This window comes from Phyllopteryx taeniolatus, chromosome 14 (genome assembly GCF_024500385.1).
Source record: "Phyllopteryx taeniolatus isolate TA_2022b chromosome 14, UOR_Ptae_1.2, whole genome shotgun sequence".
In the NCBI taxonomy this organism is placed as follows: domain Eukaryota; kingdom Metazoa; phylum Chordata; class Actinopteri; order Syngnathiformes; family Syngnathidae; genus Phyllopteryx; species Phyllopteryx taeniolatus.
The window spans coordinates 11,942,866-11,963,571 of NC_084515.1; the positions used below are offsets into that span (position 1 = coordinate 11,942,866).

Here is a 20,706-nt window from a genome sequence, read left to right on the forward strand (position 1 = left end):
AAAAACTCGACCACTTACATAATGAAGTAAGTAGGTAACTAGCAGGTAAGTAACTGGCTAGTCACCTATCTATCTATCTATCTGTCTATCTGTCTATCTATCTATCTATCTATCTATCTATCTATCTATCTATCTATCTATCTATCTATCTATCTATCTATCTATCTATCTATCTATATCTATCTATCTATCTATCTATCTATCTGTCTATCTTCCTGTCTGTCTGTCTGTCTAACAAAGTAAATAAATAACTACAGTAGCTAGCTACATGCATCAATGAACTACCTGTCAGTATCTCACTAACTACTGTAGATAAGTGCAAAATTGGCGTTGCTCTGTGCAGGTCAGTATGGCATCGGTCGGCCATTCTACTTCCCCCTGCAGCCTTCCTACTGGCACGAAGCTTCATCTGCACCCGCGGCAGAAGATGAACCAGGTTAGAACTGTTGCTGCTCACAAGTGCACAAAATTAATGTACTAAAGCGAACATATTATGTAAAAGTGAAACTTTTTATTGTTTGTAAACAAACCGTTTGGAGTGTGTGCCCACCCATCAAGTCTTAAATTAAACAGCTTGGTAAATCTGGTTTGCTGCCTATTTGAAACAATATCTTTAACTGGGGTAAGTAATGGTCCATTTACATGGGAATGGACTGCCCCCTCAAAACAGGCTGATTTTCAGAAAGGATAGAAAAAGAAGGAACAAAGAACCATTTTAAATAGTTGAATAATTGTTTAATTTGTTTCACAGTTGCTCCGGAAGCGGACAAGGCAGAGAAGGACCCCGAAAGTGGCGGCGCTCCTACCGACACCGTCAACACCTGCAACGGCTCGGCCTGCAGGAAAACCTGCAAGCACCAAAACAAGCGGGAGCGTCTGGAACGGGAGAAAGAGTGGCTGAGGCGGCAGGAGGACGACGAGAAGGAGGAAGAGAAGGAAAACGCCTCAGAGAGGCAAGAAGGTGAGAACACACTGAAGCCGCCATCTAGTGGACAGGCGAGGTGTTGCATGTATGGTACAGCAACAATAGCATTCTAGTGAGCGTCATATTGAAAATATAAATATATATACATATTTCAATTATTCCACTATATTAATAATTATAACGTTTTTAATAGTTTCATATTATAGGTCATTATTCAGTTTTTACTGAATAGTAACAGTTTGTCAGTTACAGTATTTCAATACGTGTATAAATGTGCGTACTGTGCATCTAAAAATATAGTGAAATCAGAATTGTTGATACAGCTCTTGTACTGGATGTAATGGTGTTTGTAACATCGCGAGAAGCTAAATATTAAAACCCGTCATTGAAAAAGAAATATTTTGGAGAACAATAAAATTTTCCTCAAAGGTTGCAATGCTTTGTCGTGGCAGGCGTGCTGTTGTTCGAGCCCGATCCAGTGAATCTGGAGCTGGGGGTGCGCATCCAGGAGCTGGTCAAGGTGTTCCCGGGGGGCTCCCGTCCCGCCGTGGACCGCCTCAGCCTCAACTTCTACGAGGGTCAGATCACCTCCTTCCTGGGACACAATGGCGCTGGGAAGACTACTACCATGTACGACAACCCCATCACACACTGTTTACTTTTCATAGTTCCATACAGGTGTGAATTTTGGGCTTTTGTCTTCTGTGCAGGTCCATCCTGACCGGACTCTTCCCGCCCACATCCGGCTCTGCTTACATATACGGAAAAGACATCCGCACCGAAATGGACGCCGTGCGATCCTCCCTGGGGATGTGTCCTCAGTACAACATCCTCTTCAATCAGTGAGTGCCTCTCTCACCACGTGGAAATGAAAGACACGCCCACTTTATTTCATGCTTTCTGTCTTTACAAGGATAATCGTCACTTTTGAAAATAAAAAAATATAGACAGTGTTTTGCTTTGGAGTGAAGTCTCAATAATAATAATAATAATAATTTTGTTTTTCTAAATAGTGAAAGCCTGTATAATGTAAGCATTTATAACTATTTCAAATGTATTATTATTATTATTATTATATTAAATATGAAATAGTAAATAATTCAAAAATGTTATAACAAATATTTAAATTTATTGCATTGGTTGTCAATATATTAAAAAGCAGAAACTGATTAAAAAATAACATTTACAATCATAGAAGTGTTAACATTATCATTGTTTTGTATTGGATATTAAAATAATTAATTAGCTTTTGTTTAATTTTAAAATAAAAATTACAAATGCCCAGTTTGGATAAAGGAGTAGTTTGGAAGAATTTCAAAACATTTCATTAAATGTGAAATAATGCAACATTTTCTGCGTTTTAATAAAACAAGTTTTTAAATAAATATCAAATTAATTGTACAATAATCAAACAATAATTACAAATCCTGAGTTTATATTATATTTTAGTTGCTATCAATATTATTAAACAAATAAATACATAAAATATAATTAAATAATTAAATATATTTTTCAAAATTCTACAAAAAATTACCTCTTTTTTAAAAACATATAAAAATAATTAAAAAAACTATTTTAATTATATTCAGTCTCATGATTTATGAAAAAAAATTACTTACTAAAAATGCCCAATATTGAATGAATGAATGATTTTTTAAAAATAAATTCAAAACAATAAAAATGTAGATAAGTAAATAAAATTATATACAGTATATGACAATGTATATTTTCAAAGTGGTGTACATCCATAATTAACAAAAATAATTACAAAAATGCAGACAGTTTTCAATGTGCAGCATCATGTTCGCGCTGAAATGTAAAAAGATACAAATAAATAAATAAATAATATATAATAAATAAATAAATAATAAAACAATAGGATTGTCTTAGTAAAATTATTGCTAGGTATATTTGGATTCTCTGTGGTTCTTGTTTGGCTTTCAGTCTGACGGTGGAGGAGCACATCCTGTTCTACTCGCTGCTGAAGGGTCGTACGCCGGCCGAGGCGCGGAACGAGGTTGAGGACATGCTGCTGGACGTGGGCCTGCCTCACAAGCGAGACGACGAGGCCCGGAACCTCTCAGGTCGGGAGTCACTGCGTCTCTTTATCACGTTTAAGTGAAAAAACACTCCCGAAGCCCCCATTTCGCAAAACAACAGGTGGCATGCAGAGGAAGCTGTCGGTCGCAATGGCGTTTGTCGGCGGCTCCAAGGTGGTCTTCCTGGACGAGCCCACTTCCGGCGTGGATCCTTACTCCAGGAGGTCTATTTGGGATCTGCTGTTGAAATATAGATCCGGTACATATAGAACAAGCTACGGTTAACAGCACCTTTATGCACATACGTTAACGTTTGATGTTGTGCAGGTCGCACGGTGATCCTGTCCACGCATCACATGGACGAGGCCGACATGCTCAGTGACCGCATCGCCATCATCTCCAAGGGTCGCCTGCACTGCTGCGGCTCGCCGCTCTTCCTCAAGAACTGCTTCGGCGCCGGCTTCTACCTGACCCTGGTGCGCCGCATAAAAGACCTCAAGAAGAAAGAGGTGAGCTTCGTGACACCTACACATTAAAGTTACGTATGATGACATCTGAAAGGGGTACTCATTTGTAGGTGAAATGTGTTCTCAGTCCTTTTTGACTTTAGTTACCAAATATGAAGTACTTGCCCTGGGGCAATTTGGTTTAGTTGGTAACTAAAGTCAAAAAGGATACCACATATGGCTCACTGTAAGGCAGTAGGACCATGTGGCATCTCCTGGGCATGTAGCAAGGACAAGATATGTAATAATAAAGACTAGAAAATAATGATTATTGAAAAAGCTCAGATGTCAGATCTCAATATTAAAAAATGAACAACATCAACTAATAAAACAAAAGAAAATTGGAATTTAAGATAATTTAAAATGGGCCCTGCGATTGGCTGGCAACCAGTTCAGGGTGTACCCCGCCTCCTGCCCGATGATAGCTGGGATAGGCTCCAGCACTCCCGCGACACTTGTGAGGAGAAGCGGCTCAGAGAATGGACGGATGGATGCATGGATAGATGTAAAAACAATTCAACTCATTAAAAACATATTTGGGATTAAATAATGATAATGCTTTATAATTCAGTTTAATAATTGTATTTAAAATAAAAAATAAATCAGTTTAATCAGGAAATGATAATCATAAAAAATATAGTGTTCAAAAGTATTAATAAACGTAAAAACAAAAATAATAAATCTGTTTCTAAATTAAAATGTCATGACTACAATTATATATTATATATATTTTATATATATTCGATATTTTGGGGGGAGTGATAAAAAACTGAAATAAAATGTTTAACCTGCTAAGTAGAGAAGTGTTTGTCTTACCTCTTGTTGCTAGGTAGAATTAGTGGCGCACCATGATTGTGATTAAAATTAAATACATTAAAATATATTTTTGATTGTGCTGAATGATTATTAAAAAAAATGTATTATATTGTATTTGATCTCAATAGGTGAATAAAAGCAACTACAAATGACTATAAAAGCCAATCAATTAGCATTAGGAGACTATTTTTTATATCACTACTACGTATGAAATAGAAATTCCATATTATGAGCATGTAAACCTTTTTGTATCTTATTTTTCCACCAGAATGACTGTGACTGCGCCTCCGACTGTTCTTGCTCCTGCTCCATTTGCACCAGATACAAGGATCAGTCCCAGAACCTGTGCCAGAATGCCGAGCGGGTCTTAGACGGTGAGGTCCATATATGTCACAAAACCATCAACACGCAGATCGCGGTTACAAAAACAACCTCTGCGATGACGTCTGCAGGGGACCTGGACAGCATCAGCGGCCTCATCCACCACCACGTCCCCGAGGCCAAGCTCATCGAGGCCATCGGTCAGGAGCTCACCTTCCTGCTGCCCAGTCGGGGCTTCAAGCACCGCGCCTACGCCAGCCTCTTCAGGGAGCTGGAGGAGACCCTCGCTGACATGGGCCTGAGCAGCTTCGGCATCTCCGACACGTCCCTGGAGGAGGTACGCGTGCCTGTCAGCTCACAGTATCAATTCTCAATTAATACAGTAAACATATTGTCAATTATACAGTATTTCCATAAAGATTACTTTTCATTATGTGTAACATACAAATATATAACTAGTATTTAATAATCCATTAAAATTATGATTATGATGATGATGATTATTATTATTCTTAGGTAGGTAGGTAGGTAGTAGTACTACTAGTAGTAATAGTGGTAGTAGTACTAGTAGCAGTAGCAATATTTGTCTTCATTTCGTCAATAGTAGAACATTTTTGGGGGTTGAATTATGATAACCATTTAATTGCAATTTTAAACTCCTTTTGGTATTTTTAACTGAAGTTGAAAAAAGGTTTGAAAATACTACTGTAACTAATAATATTTTGCTCAAAAATGGTAACAAAATATTTGTAAGAATTATGAAATTGATGATTATGACAAAAAAAAGTTTTTTTGTATTTTATTTACATTCTATTATTTGTATTATCTTGCTATATTATTTTGATATATTTTTATATAATATTTATTTTGCTTCATTTTGTTCTTAAAAAATATTTGATACATTCAATTTATTCAGTTTTTTGTTTTTGCATATTTTTAAGGAACAATAATAATAATAATAATGCTTGTGAATGATATCAAATATTAAATAAACATTAAAGTTCCCCCAGCCTTTTTTACATATGAATTATTTGTAAATTAAAAGCAAACCCTAAAAAACAAAGAGCTTTAACTTGTATTGTTCTGCTTGTGAATTATTATTATTCTTTTTTAATCAATGTCCCATCTTTGCAGATCTTCCTAAAGGTGACAGCAGATGGCGAGGCAGCAGCGACCAACGCAGCCACCGCTGGTAAATATCACCACCACACTTATGCTACACTCTTTTATTTCTCTCCTCTGCCACATGTGTTGTGAGTTTGTTACCTGTGTTCTCCTCCCGTCACTTCTCACCTGTATAATAGTGGATGTTGCGGCGGAGAAAAAAATTGAGCAAGAGTAGATGGGCAAAATGAAGCTTTTATTTTATTTTTTTATTTTTATTTTTATAAAGCTAGCTTTGTGAATGCTTTTATTTATTCATGTTTTTAAAAATCATTTTTATTTTTAATTTCCTGAGCAAATAATGTTAGGTAATCACAGTTCTGATGCTGTTATTATTATTATTATGATCATTATTGTATTTGTTTATTTTTTTGCAATTATATGTTATGTATTCTTACTTTTGTTGTAAAGAAAATATGCAATTTATTGCTATTTGTATTTCTTAAGATAATTAACTGGTGAATTAACTAATACTGTATGTTATTCTATTTGTATTCTTATTTTCACTAGTTTATTTTTTGTAATTTTGTAAATAGTTTCTTATCTTCAATTATTAATAAGAATATTTCATAGTACAACCATTTTTATTGTTATTATTGCTATTAACTTAAACAAATTTTAAGAATGTTTGAAAAAAATAAAACTTTAACAACGTTGATCATAAAAAGAGATTCATAACAAATAATTAAAAAATGGTATCTTTTGTGAGTTATGTTAAAAGAGTAAGTACATCAGCAGGTATTTATATATTTTTTATGACTTGTGAATTTGATGAAAATTGTACTGACATAAATAATTGTTTGAAAACTAACAATGAAAGATTAATTAAAACTGCATTGTATTTCAAAGTTAAATACAAGTGAATTGTACTCAACAAATGTACCGTATCGCTAACATTATGCACAGTTTGAACATTTCATTCCGTGATTATTTCATGTATCACTAGGCGGACCCTGCGTAGCAGCACACTTTAAAATCACTGGCCTAAGTCAATTTTAAACCTTTTCGGACAACAAGAAAAAACACAGCCCATTCCACAAACAAGTACAGTCGAGTTGCCTCGGTTCAAGCTATGCAGATTACCATCACCTGGATGACAGGCATAAAGAAAAAATCCATGTTGTAGCAAGCGCGTCTGTATTTTAAAAAAAATTGATTTTGTGACAGTAAGTCAAAAATGACAGGGGCGGTTATGCTATTTGGCTAATGATTTGTAGTCGTCAGCCGCTCTCAGCTCAACTCCTCCTACTCATCACTTCCTCGCCGCCCCACCTAACAGCTAACCCATACGTGTCTTTTCACGTTTTTAACGCTGCGCTTGTGCACCACCCACAGAACGCGACGATGCCGCGCGAGCTAACGGCGTCACATTGCACGTTGCGTCGGATTGCAGCGCCGGCAAAGGCTCCAGGCAGGTGAAAGGGGCGCGACTGGTCCTGAAGCAGTTTCACGCGCTACTCGTCAAGAGGTTCCATCATGCCACCCGCAGCCGCAAAGACTTTGTGGCGCAGGTACGCGCGCACCGCATAACATGAACAGAAAGGGGCGATTGGTAAATATGGCCATATATGGATCAAGATTTGAATTCCAGATATTGATCAGTTTGTCATGGCTCATACTGATGATGAGCAGAAACTTAATTTATATCGAGGTTACAAAATCCTGTTACAGATATTGTTCCAGTTCCTGATCCAGATTATTATAGAGCCATTTGATAGATGATCTAGAACCAGAAGCAAAATTCAGATTCAGATCCAAATCAAGTTAGTTAGTTTGATGGCCCTGTTCTTGGGTTCTTCGAAAGCCTTTCATTCCCAACTTTTTTGAGTTACAAAAAGGTATGTGCGTCTCGATCCAAATCCAGATCCAGCTCCAGCTCCAGATCAAAAGTTATTTCCCTACACACTTTTTCATTGAAATCCGCTCTTTGGTTCCTAGCTGCGTGACAAAAGTTATCTAGAGCCAGATTCCGATCCAGATTCTGGATTTGGAAATGGACACTTCCACTTACAAAAGTGATCTGAATCAGGATCAAAAGTGATTTGGGTTGTCCTTTTCATTCAACATTGATTGTGTTCATCCTGCGTCAGATCATCCTGCCTGCCAGCTTCGTCCTGGTCGCGCTCATCTTCACCACCATTGTTCCACCATTTGGAGAGTACCCGAGCCTGACTTTGACCCCGTGGATGTACGGCCCACAGGTCACCTTCTTCAGGTTGGCAGTCATGAGATGCCATATTTGTTCTTTTGAGACAGGTGTGCTACAAACTGTGATGACCTTTCTAATTGTTGTCTTTCCAATGCAGTAACGAGCAACCTTCGGACCCGGCCATGAGGCACTTCACCGAACGATTCCTAAGGCGACCGGGTCTCGGAACCCGCTGCATGCAGGGGGACCCACTGGGGTGAGAAGCAAAGAGGCTGGTTTAGCCGGGATACTGATTAGCGAAGGTTTGCGTACAAGAAATGCTGCAAAATGGCTGTATCGAGGCCACAACAGAAGATTTTAAGGCATTTTTCTACCTTTGGCTTCATGCAGAACCCTGCAAAAGCAGGATAGCATTTGCGGTCACTTTCCGACAGGTGCCGACTCACCACTGTTCATCCATCCATCCATTTTCTGAGCCGCTTCTCCTAACTGGGGTCGCGGGCGTGCTGGAGCCTATCCCAGCTGTCATCGGGCAGGAGGCGGGGTACACCCTGAACTGGTTGCCAGCCAATCGCAGTCATGCATACGGGCAATTTAGAGTCTCCAATTAATGCATGTTTTTGGGATGTGGGAGGAAACCGGAGTGCCCGGAGAAAACCGGCACAGGCACGGGGAGAACATGCAAACTCCACACAGGCGGGGCCAGGGATTGAACCCGGGTCCTCAGAACTGTGAGGCTGACGCTCTAACCAGTCGGTCACCGTGCCCTCACCACTGTTAATGCGGCTAATACTACATCCAGTAGGGGACTATTGCCTTAAAGATATCCCTCATTCTGAGGAAAAAGACATAAAAGCTACATTTTTTTTTAATTTTAGGGTTAATTAAAAATGTCTTTATTGAATTTTAAATAAAATACAATTTGAAACTGCACTGAATCTTGTATTAAATGTAATTGTTTTTCATTTTTAATTACATTTTCAATTTAAGCTTACTTGTTGAATTAAAAAATCTAAATTAGAATACATTTTAAAAGGAAATACATTTTACATTTAAACTCCAACAGCGGAATATTTTTTCGATGACTCTATCCCTCCGTTGGGGAATTAAATACCCCAAATTAAAAATGTTAAATAAATTGTCTAATTTTCAAATATTTTATTTGTAAATGTCTTATGTTTTATTTTAATTTGTTTCTGTTGTAATTACTAAAAGTGTTAAATTTTCTACAAAATATTTTACAAAATGTTTTATTAAAATACATTCGTCACTCAATTCCAATTTTTTTATTTAATGAAGTCAATTTTAAATGGTAAATTTTAATTGTTAAATGAAATCGTATATTTTCTATTTTAAATGTATACAGTTGTACTTGCTTATAATATTTAATAACATTTTCCAAATTTTAAATATTGTAGTTTTATTTAAACATTTTAATTACCATTACGCCTATATTTTATGTCGTATGTACATCATTTACCTTGGAGGAGACAGAAGGCGTGCCTTTTGATTTTTACCAGATTGAAATGACTATGTAGTCATCTGCATATCTTTTATCCACAGCCTACGTTCATCTGGAGCTCGAACTATGCTGTGTCTGTCCACTGACTTCCATTCAGGATGCCTTGCAGCGACGAGGTGTCCGAGTGGCGGCATCTCGACGTCGACGGCGTGACGGGCAACGTCCTGCAGAGTCCCGAGTGGAACGAGAGGAACCCGTCGCCCTCCTGCCAGTGCAGCAGCAGCAGAAAGCTGACCATGATGCCCGTCTGTCCTGCCGGCGCTGGAGGCCTCCCGCCGCCGCAACGCCTGGAAGCCACTGGGGACACCATGATGGATCTGACCGAGCGCAACATCTCTGACTTCCTCGTCAAAACCTACCCGAGTCTCATCAGAAAAAGGTGAATGCATTTGCCTTTTTCTTTTATGCTAAAAGCCTGGCAAGAATCCTTATTGATTTTCACAAGCTACAGTACAGGAAGATGTTTGTTTTTTTATTAAGAAGACCACAGTAGCTCAACTTGAAGGTCAAATCAATGCATTTTAATTCTCAGCTCTCTACCAGTCAACTTCTATTGATTTTTTTTTTTTCCATTCCACAGCATGCACTCTGTTCATTTTACATTATTTTTACTTGAATTAACCAAAGTGTAGGTGAAGGTGAACCTTCAAAACAGTAAGTATTGTTGTATGTCCAAATAGAAAAGACGATGATTTGGAATTTAAACTATAAAAAAAAGAAATGTTATATATTTTTAAATAGATAAAATCTAATAATGAAATTAATATCAAAGGTAAAATTAAATATTTAAAGAAAATACAAAATAAAACGAAGTACAATTACAAATAAAAATAATAAAAGCAAACATAACTGTAATTTAAAAAATTGAATAAAAACACATTACGAATAAAAAATACAATAAAATATACAATTAAATTTAATTCAACTTATAACATTAAAATCAACAAATAATAGCATTGAAAGTTAAAATTAAAATAATACAAGTAAAAATGATAAAGACAAAATGTACATAAAATATAAAAAGAAAAAAGACTGCAATTAATATTAAAAATAAAATAATAAAACAAGTTAAAAGTAAAAATATTGAAAGATGAAAATACAATCAAAATAATAATAATACAATTAAAAATTCCAAACGACATTAAGTTCAATTATATTAAAAATATTTTGTTTGTTTGTGCCTTTTTCTAAACCAATCATTTCCAAACTCTACTGTACTGTTGGACTATTATCTCTACAGCCCTGTTAATTTTGTATGAAATACAATCCAAGAGACCTGAGGTCAGATGTTGCGTTGATATATTAATTAGTATTGTTTGCTAGTATTGTTCATGTTACTGTCTAATTTCTTTGTAATTCATCACACAGTTTGAAGAGCAAATACTGGGTCAATGAGCAAAGGTATGTACGCTAGTATCTACCATCAGTAAATCAATAAAATCATTAGTTTCATGTGTCCCAGCTGACTGGAGTCTCTCCTCAGGTATGGCGGTCTGTCTATTGGAGGACAGCTTCCCATTCTGGACGTGGAGCCCAGAGACATCGAGAACGTTTTCCGTCAACTTGGACGAATGCTCAACATCACCGGGGTAACCAATCCCGTCGTTAGCGGAGAGCATGGCGTTTGACCTCTTCCATGGTCGCTAATCACAAACCTCGTCTCTGGCAGGGTCAACATTCCAGAGCGGCACTGCGAGAGCTCGGCCCTTTCTTGCGATACATGGAGAGTGAATTTAACATAAAGGTGGGCACCATTGAGGACAAACGATAATAATGGTTGCACAACAGCACAGGATGGTGTATGTAATTTGGAGCGCCGTTGAGAGGAGGTTATAAATGGTCTTCTCTGGCAGGTGTGGTACAACAACAAAGGCTGGCACGCCATGGTGGCCTTCATGAACGTGGCCAACAACGCCATCATGCGAGCCTTCCTGCCCATCAGTGCCAAGCCCATCGAGTTTGGCATCACCGCTCTCAACCACCCGCTGAACCTCACCAAGGAGCAGCTCTCCGAGGTCACCGTGTGAGTGCTGAGCCTCTGGTCGATCATTATTTGAAAAGTCCAAGTCCCGTAGAACTTTGCTACCTTAAAAAAAATTGAATTCTTACAGTATTAACATACAGCAGGTTCACAACCTGCATGGACTCATAATGTTAAGTTGGTAACATATCGTTAATCGGTGGACAGGTGCAAACGTGCTAAAAGCCTTTGGAGAAACATAGAGCAAGAAAGCAACCTGAACTGCACTACTATTACCCACTAATAGCACCAAGGCAGCTCAATAAGGATTTTACAACATGCTATTTAGTTGGGTATGTGTATGTGTTCACTGTGATGGGTTAAATGCAGAGAACAAATTTCGTGTGCATGTATGCATGTGCATGACAATAAAATATGATTCTTCTTCTTCTTCTTACTATTTTGAATGAGAAACGTATAGCGTAATAGCAACCTGAGTACAGAAAGTGATGAGGCAGATGCCATGTACTCGAGTCCGATTTCAAAACACGATCGAGACTGGATGAAATGCTGTCATGATAACAATTGGTACACTAACATTATATATCCATTCAGCAACATGAATACACAAAGTACGAAGACAGACCCAGAGGGATTGTACATCATGTCCTGTCGTCGGCAGGCTTACTATTTCTAATGGAAATTGATGAAATAACATGTTAACAGTTGGTACGCTAACATATAGTAACCTCAGTACAGAAAGTGATAAGGCAGGTGTGTCTATGTATTTCAAAACACTAATGAGACTTTAATTTAGTGCTAACATGCTAACATTTGGTATGCTAACATATCTCAATTAAGCAACTTTAAAACGGTACCAAAAGTAGCGACGCAGACCTATAAGGATTGCATATCATGTCTTGTCATCGGCCACTATTTCAAAAGGAAAATGAGATTGGACAAAATGCTAACATGCTAGCAGCTTGTATTGCAAGATTGCAAATTCAAGATAGAATTCTACTCCTCAGCTTTGATAGTGCCCGGTTGTTTTCTCCCGCCAGGTTGACTACGTCTGTGAACGCGGTGGTGGCCATCTGCGTGATCTTCGCTATGTCCTTCATCCCGGCTAGCTTCGTCCTCTACCTCATCCAGGAGCGCGCCACCAAAGCTAAGCACCTGCAGTTTGTTAGCGGTGTTAGCCCTTTCATCTACTGGCTGGCTAACTTCTTCTGGGACATGGTGAGGGCAAATCGGCACTGGTGTTTTTAGGGATAACTGCTCCGTTGTCATTCATACCGTCTGAACGTTTCCTCCAGGTGAACTACTCCATCAGTGCTGCTATGGTGGTCGCCATTTTCGTGGTATTTGACAAAAAGTGTTACACGTCCCCGGCCAACCTACCCGCCCTCCTAGCGCTTCTTCTGCTCTACGGGTAAGATTCAAAATGATGTCGTGCTACAAAAATAAAACTACTCGCCAATTAGGGACACCTGATAGACATGTCATGAGAGGCTACAGTTGGTACATTTAGCAATATAGCAACCATAGTAAAGAAGGCACTAAGATTGAGCCATAATGATTTTACATTACGCTCTTTAGTTGGGTACAATCTCAAACGAGAATTGATCAAATCCTAACATGGTATGGTATGGTAATATATAGCAAGATAGCAGCCTGAGTAAAGAAGGCACTGAGGTTATTGAACAAATGCTAACATGCTAACAGTCTTCATACTAATACATAGCAAGCAACCTGAGTTAAAGATAGATGGCTAATCGATCAAGATTTCACCTAGTGCTCTTAAGTGAGGTACAATTACAAATGAGAATTGCGAAAATGCTAACATGCTAACAGATAATATGCTGTCATCCAGTATATCATGTATACGTTAGATGGAATGAATAAAGCCCTATTCGTCATTTATTAATTGTATTCTTCATAATGTGCTGAGCAGCCAGATGCTCTCCGATACGTCGCGGTAAGGTTCATATCCTGTTCTACGGCTCCCCCCACACTGTGGTTTCAGGTGGTCTGTGACGCCCATGATGTACCCCGTGTCGTATCTGTTCAACGTTCCGAGCACCGCCTACGTGTCGCTCTCGTGCATCAACCTGTTCATTGGCATCAACAGCAGCGCCGTCACCTTCATCCTGGAGCTCTTTGACAACAACCGGGTAAGGACAAGAACAGACATCTCTTAAAACAGTCACTTACAGAACATTGTGCTTATTGTTGTGGTTGGAGAGTTACATATCAGAATCAGAATCCTCTTTATTTGCCAAGTATGTCAAAAAAACACAAGGAATTTTGTCTGTGGTAGTTGCAGCCGCTCTAGTACGACAATAGACAGCCATTTTGGCAGTAAATACTTTTGAAACATAAAAACATAAGAACACACTACGGAGGGTCACTTAGCTTCTAGCAGTTTAATAGTTAGTTATTAGTTCTGGCAGCGTGCAAGTCCTCTTTTCATGAATAGTCAACGCAGAAGGGGGAGTCAGAGGTGCGATGGTGGTCGGTGGTACGGCTGGGTGGGTGTGGGGTGTGAAAGTGTCCTTTTCAAATCTGCAGTGGAAGGTGTTCGAGTCGTCAGCGAGTCCTCTTTTGTTCTCCGCTTGCAGTTGGTTAGCGATTTTAATCCTCGCCAGACGGATTTAGAGTCGTTGGCAGTAAACCGTTTTACCCTCTTTTCTGCATAATTTCTCTTTGCGAAGTTCATTTCTTTTGTCAGCTGGTTTGTTTTTGTTGGCACACACACATATTCACAGAAACTGATATGGGATGTGACTCAGAGCATGTATGACTCAGTGTGTGCGTGTGCGTGCGTGTGTGTGCGTACCAGTCATTGCTGATGTTCAACGAGTGGCTGAAGAAAGGCCTGCTGGTCTTCCCTCATTTCTGTCTGGGCCGCGGCCTCATCGACATGGCCATGAACCAGGCGGTCACCGACGTCTACGCCCGCTTCGGTAATGACACACGCCACATTAGTCCAGTGGCGGCTGGTCAATAGTGGGCGCTAGGGCGCCACCCACCGCTGCTGGTGGTCACCGCATTAATTTCCTTGAAGACAAAAATGTTGTATAATAAGATACAAATATTTAGAAATATATGTATATATCTTTTTTAGATTAGCAGGAATGATAAAGTAAAGATGTTTTGTTTATCTCTGTTGTCGCACAATTTTTTACATATTGACTCTCAATTTGAAATAGAGAGGACCAAGGTGGGCCGCTTACATTCCAGCGCTCCAAGCTGGCCGACATCACTGACGTCACTGCTTTAGTCGTAGTGGAATCACAGCAAGTCCAATGAGCGTTCGTGTTTTCGGCAGGTGAGGAGCACGCGGACAACGCCTTCCGATGGGACTTTGTGGGGCAGAACGTTTGCTTCATGGCGGCGGAAGGTTTCGTCTACTTTGCTCTCAACCTCCTCATCCAGTACCGCTTCTGCCTAGACCACTGGTACGACATCATACACACATCATCAGGTCTTATATACAGTAGATACATGGTGAAAACATCTAAGTCCATTTTGGTTGAACTCTAAACAGTTCAACCAAAATGGACTGGGAAAAATGAGCCACAGACAATCAAATCATGTGTGGTGTTACTTTTTCTTTGGCTATTTTGAATGATCTGCAAACAATTTCCTGTTCAATTTCCATGTTTCTGTCAGGTGTCTAGCAAGTAGTTTGACTAAACAGTATTTTAGTTTTATTTGACCGTAGTTTTACAGTTAGGAATGTTAAAATGTTACTTTAAAAAAAAAAAACATGGGACGAATTTGTTTTGAAATGGGAACAACTTTGAAGTTCAACACTGTAAATGCCTGAACAATACAGCATTGATATTTCCTTGTGCACTCGTGATAGTCGCAGCTTATCGGACGCCGAGCGGAGTCCGGGGGCAGACGAGGACGACGACGTGGCTTGCGAGCGACGAAGAATCTACGACGGCGGCAGCGAGTCGGACATCCTGCACATCCGAGACCTCTCCAAGGTCATCAACGGCGGTGTTTCTTGCAACTTCCTAGTAAAAGTATATTTGAAAAACAAATGATATTTTTTTTTTTTTCGGACTTGTTCTCACAGACATACGTGGGCGGGAAGAGGGCGGCGGTGGACGGGATCTGTGTCGGCGTTCCCGCTGGGGAGGTGAGCTCGCTGGCTTTTTGACCTTTTTGATTGGCTCCTCTGTGTCCACACTGCACTTTTGTGTTTGTGTTCGTCGCCGCTTCCATGAAACGCGTCTTTTGTCCTTTCAGTGTTTTGGACTTTTAGGCGTCAACGGCGCTGGCAAGACAACCACCTTCAAAATGTTGACAGGCGACACAGACGTCAGCTCGGGCGACGCCACCGTGCTTGGTTACAGGTACAAGACCACAAACCTTAGGCAAAGGTTTGGTTAGGTTAGGGTAAGGGTCAGGTTTGGTTAAGGTTGAGGTAACTTGGTTAAGGGTTAAGGGTATTGTGGATTGATTGCGTGTTTTATTTCAAATATATGAAAATGATAAAGAACATCAAAACAGACAATATTGAAGTGTAATACAAAAAAAGTGATACACATTCAAAAAGGAGTATGAAGAAGTAAAAACATATTTAGTCCTACCCCTTGCTGTACTTCCTACTAATACTTTATATGAACATCAATATGATATTATTGGAATATAATATTACTGGTTAGGTTTGAATTAAGGTGATTTAAGGCTTAAATTGACCTTAGATTAGAGTGGGGGTTTAGTTTTAGGTGCAGGGTTAGGTTAGGAACAAGATGTACCCCAAGATGTATTGCATGAAGTTCCTACGTCCTTCTCGCGGTCTTAATGGATGTACTTTACCCTCCCGTCGTTGATCGTTATTCCGGTTCCAATTTGTCATTTGGAAGCCATCCAGCATGTTGGAAGGTCACTCTAATGGAAATATGAGTGGGATTAATTGTAATAACCATGAATGTGAATACATTAAAGGGCAAAACTAATGGTGGTGGAGCCACTGAAAATGGCTCCTGGCCAACATTTTTCCCCCTGAAGCCCACACTTAGAGACAATAATCTTCCCCTCATTGACATTGAAATGTAAAATCAGCACACACACACAAAAAAAAAAAAAAACAGGTCGTGAGTGGTACTTTGTGGTGTTGTGTCGCAGCGTCCTGAAGGAGATTCTGGACGTGCACCAGAACATGGGCTACTGCCCGCAGTTCGACGCTATTGACGAGCTGCTGACGGGCAGGGAGCACCTGTACCTGTACGCCCGCCTTAGGGGGGTGCCCGAGGACGAGATCCCCAGGGTGAGTGGTAGGATCCCGGCTGGGAAATTAGCCATTTTCGCAATCCAGTGAAGCCCAGGTATTTGTGTTTTTTTCCCCCTAAGGAATACAACCTCAACTATTCCCTGAAAAATTCACCTATTTTGCAGTTGTTTTTGCTCACTGTAATGCCACGAGTTGCCACAAGATGGCACCAAAGCCCTGGCTAATGGAGAATTAGCAAGTGGTGTCAAGGAAGTACAGTTGCATCTCAACGTACGAGTGACGTCACTTGCGAGCTTTTCTCGCTACAGTTTGCTTTGTGATGCTGAACGGGTACGGTTTGGTGTTGGCGTATGACGCTAAACTCCCTCTCCCGCGTCAGGTGGCCGAATGGGGCATCGAGAAATTGGGCTTGTCGGAGTACGCCGGCTTCTGCGCCGGCACCTACAGCGGCGGCAACAAACGCAAACTGTCCACTGCCATCGCCATGATCGGTTGCCCGGCGCTGGTTCTTTTGGTGAGTCAACCGATCAGCACCTCGGAATTCTATCCGCATCCGCGGAATGCTATTTTAGCGGCGACTCTTCGCCTTGCAGGACGAGCCCACCACGGGGATGGACCCGCATTCCCGCCGCTTCCTGTGGAACGCCATCCTGACCGTCATCCGGGACGGGCGAGCCGTGGTGCTGACGTCGCACAGGTATGTATTATCATATTTCTTTACTTCCGCCATTGTTAGCAATGCTATTCTTTCATATCATGTTCCCACTCATATTTGTCATTCGCTACTTGAGGATTCGCCAACTTAATTGCAGATTTTTGGGGGAGAATCTATCCTCTGTTTTGGACTGAAAAACTCACCTGTAGTGCAAGTATCTTCAAATGACAAGTTTTTGTGATTAAAAAAAAAAAAAAGAAAAAAGAAATGAGCAAGATAAAGCACTTCAAAACGTTTTCCACCTTTATCGTGACCTATAACCTGTTGAGCTCAATTGGCAAAAATACTTTTTCGAGAGGGGAAGTACAAATAAACAATTGAGATAATGTGATTGCACAAGTGTGCACACCCTCTTATAAGTCTGGATAACTGCGAAAATGTTTGAAATAATTTCACAAAAACCTGGCTTTTGAACAGGGGAGTGTAGACTTTTTATATGCACTGTATTTGTTGTTTTTGTGCTCAGGCCAAAGCCATGTCTAATATAAAAGTAGTGCTTTGGCGCCATCTTGTGGCATCCTGGTACCAAGCAACTATGTAGGCTTGAGGGGAGGAGCTTCACTTATACAAGGCCTTAGCCCTGTCTAATAGAAAAGTCGTAGCTGCGACTTTAGGGAGCGTTCCAGGTTTCAGACTCGGAAGTAAGACTTTGCAAGTATACTTACAGTATAAGGCAGCATTGTTTTATGGTGTAGCGGTTAAGATTTGATGTTTCTGTTCTGTGTCCACCAGCATGGAGGAGTGTGAGGCCCTGTGCACGCGACTCGCCATCATGGTCAACGGCACCTTCAAGTGCCTGGGAACCATCCAGCACCTCAAATACAAGTGAGAGCATCAACAGCGACCATTTTAGACGGGAAGCAACAAGTGACACGTTTGCAAAAATAAATAATCCGCAATATACCTAGTTACTGACGTCAACAGAAGAAAAAAAAAAATCCATGTTCCGTTTTGAAAGCGTTGTCACGTAGTACTACGTATAAGCAGTGTTGGCGAGTAACGAATTACATGTAACGAGATTATGTAATGTGTAATTACTTTACTGCTGCTTTTTGGAAATGTCCATGATTACAATTTGAGTTACATTGGAAAAATAGCTTCAAAAGATTATTATTATTTTTTTCATATCTCTTCCTCCTTCTAAAGCCGATGCGTTTGACTGGCTCTCTCCGCTCATGTGCCATTCTGCCATTGTCTCAAACGTTACATACTTTTCCAACTATGTCCTCGAAGCGCCACCTTGTGGTACAATCTATGATTTTGTCTGAGATTTTGAAAAGGTTAGACTCATAGTTACACTTTGGAACACAAAAGAACATTTACTTATTAACAGTTTCATCTTTGTAATTTGGGACGTTTTTATGGAACATTCACTTTTCATATAAGCAATATTGTGTAAATTGTGCACATTTGTCATTAGGTCAACATGGTATGGTATCATGTTTTCCTCATACTGTACACATACGTATAATGCAAGAAACAATTGTTTTTAATGTATTTAAATTTGATCAAGTTCTGTGATCAGTGTTTGCGATTGGCTGGCAACCAGTTCAGGGTGTGCCCCGCCCCCTGCCCGATGACAGCCGGGATAGGCTCCAGCACGCCCGCGACCCGAGTGAGGAGAAGCGGCTCAGAAAATGATGGATGGATGTTATCAGTGTATTATTTGTGTAAAGAACAAATATGTGGCTATATCCAAAATAAGGATCCATTTTTTGAGGACACATCCAAAGGTCCTGTTGATGAAATTCATTCAAAATTAAGAAAAGTAATTAAAATTGGTACACTACTGCATTTTCAACAGGATTAATTGTAACCAACTACATTTCCCAAGTAATCTTCCCAACACTGTGTGGAAGACAAGCGCACTGAAATGTTCTGACTGTTCCTAATATTTTGACCCTCTACATGAACAATAATAATCACTGAAAAATGTGCCTTGGATGTGATTAGATTGTGGAGAGCGACCTGATGACAAAGCGGCGGCCGTCGTCTCCTTTCAGATTCGGGGACGGCTACGTGCTGAGCATGAAGATGGCGGCGGGCAAAGCGGGCGCGCCTCCCGACCTGGCGCCCGTGGAGGCGTTCATGGAGAGCAGCTTTCCGGCGTGCGTGCGGCGCGAGAAACACTACAACACTCTCCAGTACCACATCGCCGCGTCCTCGCTGGCCAGGATCTTCCAGCTGCTCGTCTCCAACAAGGACAGGCTGTGCATCCAGGACTACTCCGTCACGCAGACCACGCTAGACCAGGTACCACTCACACTCCTGCAAACACCTTGCTGGTTTTTGTACCTTTTCGTTTTATTTACTAATGTTATTATTTTATGCACCTTTCAGTTGAGTTATATACCCCTTTTTTGTGTGTACCTTTTTATTTTCAATGATTTTTTCTACTTTTCTTAAATTGATTTGATGTACCTTTTAGTGATTTATATGCCTTTTTGTGTTTTATGTACCTTTTTCTATTTTTAATGTACCATTTTCGTAATTGTTTTTTATGCTTTTATTGTGTTTTTTGTACATTTTCTGTCCTTTTTTTCGCTTTTGTGGAAGAGTACCTTTTTTTATTTATACCTTTTGGTGTTTTATGTACCTTTTATGTACTTTTGTGTGTTGTACCTTTATGGTGGTGTACTTACACACAGCTTCCCCAATTTAGAACATATTTAGTTTGTTTTATGTACCTTTTTTTGTTTTATGTACTGTTTTACTATGTTTTGAGCACCCTTTTGTGTGATTATTCACGTAGTTTTAGCTTTTAGTGTATGTACCTTTTTGTACCCATTTTGTGTGTATCATGTACCTTTTGCGTGTTTTATTTATGTACGTGTATGTTTGGTTTTTGGTGTCATTTGTATCAATGCGGCGCATGCTGACGTGTGTGCGTGTGTGTGTGCGCGCGTTTGTGTGCAGGTGTTCGTCAACTTCGCCAAGCAGCAGACGTCTGAGGACGACGTGGCCACGTTGCAGCGACGTGGCGCCGGCGGACGCAAAGATGTCAGAATCATGCCTATGAAGAGGAAAACCTGAAAGTAACTCATTAACTGTATGCATAAATATGTATATGTATTGAGTATGCACATAAAGTATGTGAAAATACACAAGCCACCAGAGGCTGTTTTTTTAATGAATGTTTAATGAATGCCACATTTCTATGTATATGACGTACAAATGAAAATGAAATGAAATACTGTATATTTCATATTTAATGCTCTATTCATTCCAAGGAAGCAATCTAGGGAAGTATAGTTAAGGAAGGATCAGATTTTATATTGGACACAAATAAAAATAGAAGTTTATGTATTCTGAAATGTACTGTCCTTATTTTCTTTGAA

At 39.8% G+C, this 20,706-nt stretch overlaps 1 protein-coding gene across 3 annotated transcripts in view; it reads left to right on the plus strand.

The window, feature by feature from the left end:
• Positions 1-20,674, plus strand: part of abca4b (ATP-binding cassette, sub-family A (ABC1), member 4b) — a 38,805-nt gene extending 18,131 nt beyond the window's left edge. For 2 of the 3 annotated variants that reach the window (XM_061796267.1, XM_061796268.1), the window contains 32 exons: positions 344-436; positions 752-961; positions 1,378-1,555; positions 1,636-1,767; positions 2,870-3,009; positions 3,086-3,223; positions 3,292-3,473; positions 4,555-4,660; positions 4,739-4,944; positions 5,742-5,799; positions 7,107-7,282; positions 7,862-7,986; positions 8,078-8,176; positions 9,540-9,821; positions 10,811-10,843; positions 10,926-11,031; positions 11,112-11,186; positions 11,296-11,465; positions 12,464-12,641; positions 12,719-12,834; positions 13,429-13,576; positions 14,245-14,368; positions 14,734-14,863; positions 15,274-15,400; positions 15,493-15,555; positions 15,666-15,772; positions 16,548-16,689; positions 17,033-17,167; positions 17,247-17,350; positions 18,101-18,193; positions 19,372-19,621; positions 20,285-20,674. In XM_061796267.1, the coding sequence (XP_061652251.1) occupies positions 344-436; positions 752-961; positions 1,378-1,555; positions 1,636-1,767; positions 2,870-3,009; positions 3,086-3,223; positions 3,292-3,473; positions 4,555-4,660; positions 4,739-4,944; positions 5,742-5,799; positions 7,107-7,282; positions 7,862-7,986; positions 8,078-8,176; positions 9,540-9,821; positions 10,811-10,843; positions 10,926-11,031; positions 11,112-11,186; positions 11,296-11,465; positions 12,464-12,641; positions 12,719-12,834; positions 13,429-13,576; positions 14,245-14,368; positions 14,734-14,863; positions 15,274-15,400; positions 15,493-15,555; positions 15,666-15,772; positions 16,548-16,689; positions 17,033-17,167; positions 17,247-17,350; positions 18,101-18,193; positions 19,372-19,621; positions 20,285-20,401 (4,343 nt within the window). In that variant the 3' untranslated portion in view covers positions 20,402-20,674. Of the gene's footprint in view, positions 1-343; positions 437-751; positions 962-1,377; positions 1,556-1,635; positions 1,768-2,869; positions 3,010-3,085; positions 3,224-3,291; positions 3,474-4,554; positions 4,661-4,738; positions 4,945-5,741; positions 5,800-7,106; positions 7,283-7,861; positions 7,987-8,077; positions 8,177-9,539; positions 9,822-10,810; positions 10,844-10,925; positions 11,032-11,111; positions 11,187-11,295; positions 11,466-12,463; positions 12,642-12,718; positions 12,835-13,428; positions 13,577-14,244; positions 14,369-14,733; positions 14,864-15,273; positions 15,401-15,492; positions 15,556-15,665; positions 15,773-16,547; positions 16,690-17,032; positions 17,168-17,246; positions 17,351-18,100; positions 18,194-19,321; positions 19,622-20,284 lie in introns of those variants that run through there. The other variant, XM_061796269.1, reaches the window with a different exon arrangement.
• The last annotated feature ends 32 nt before the right edge of the window (positions 20,675-20,706 follow it).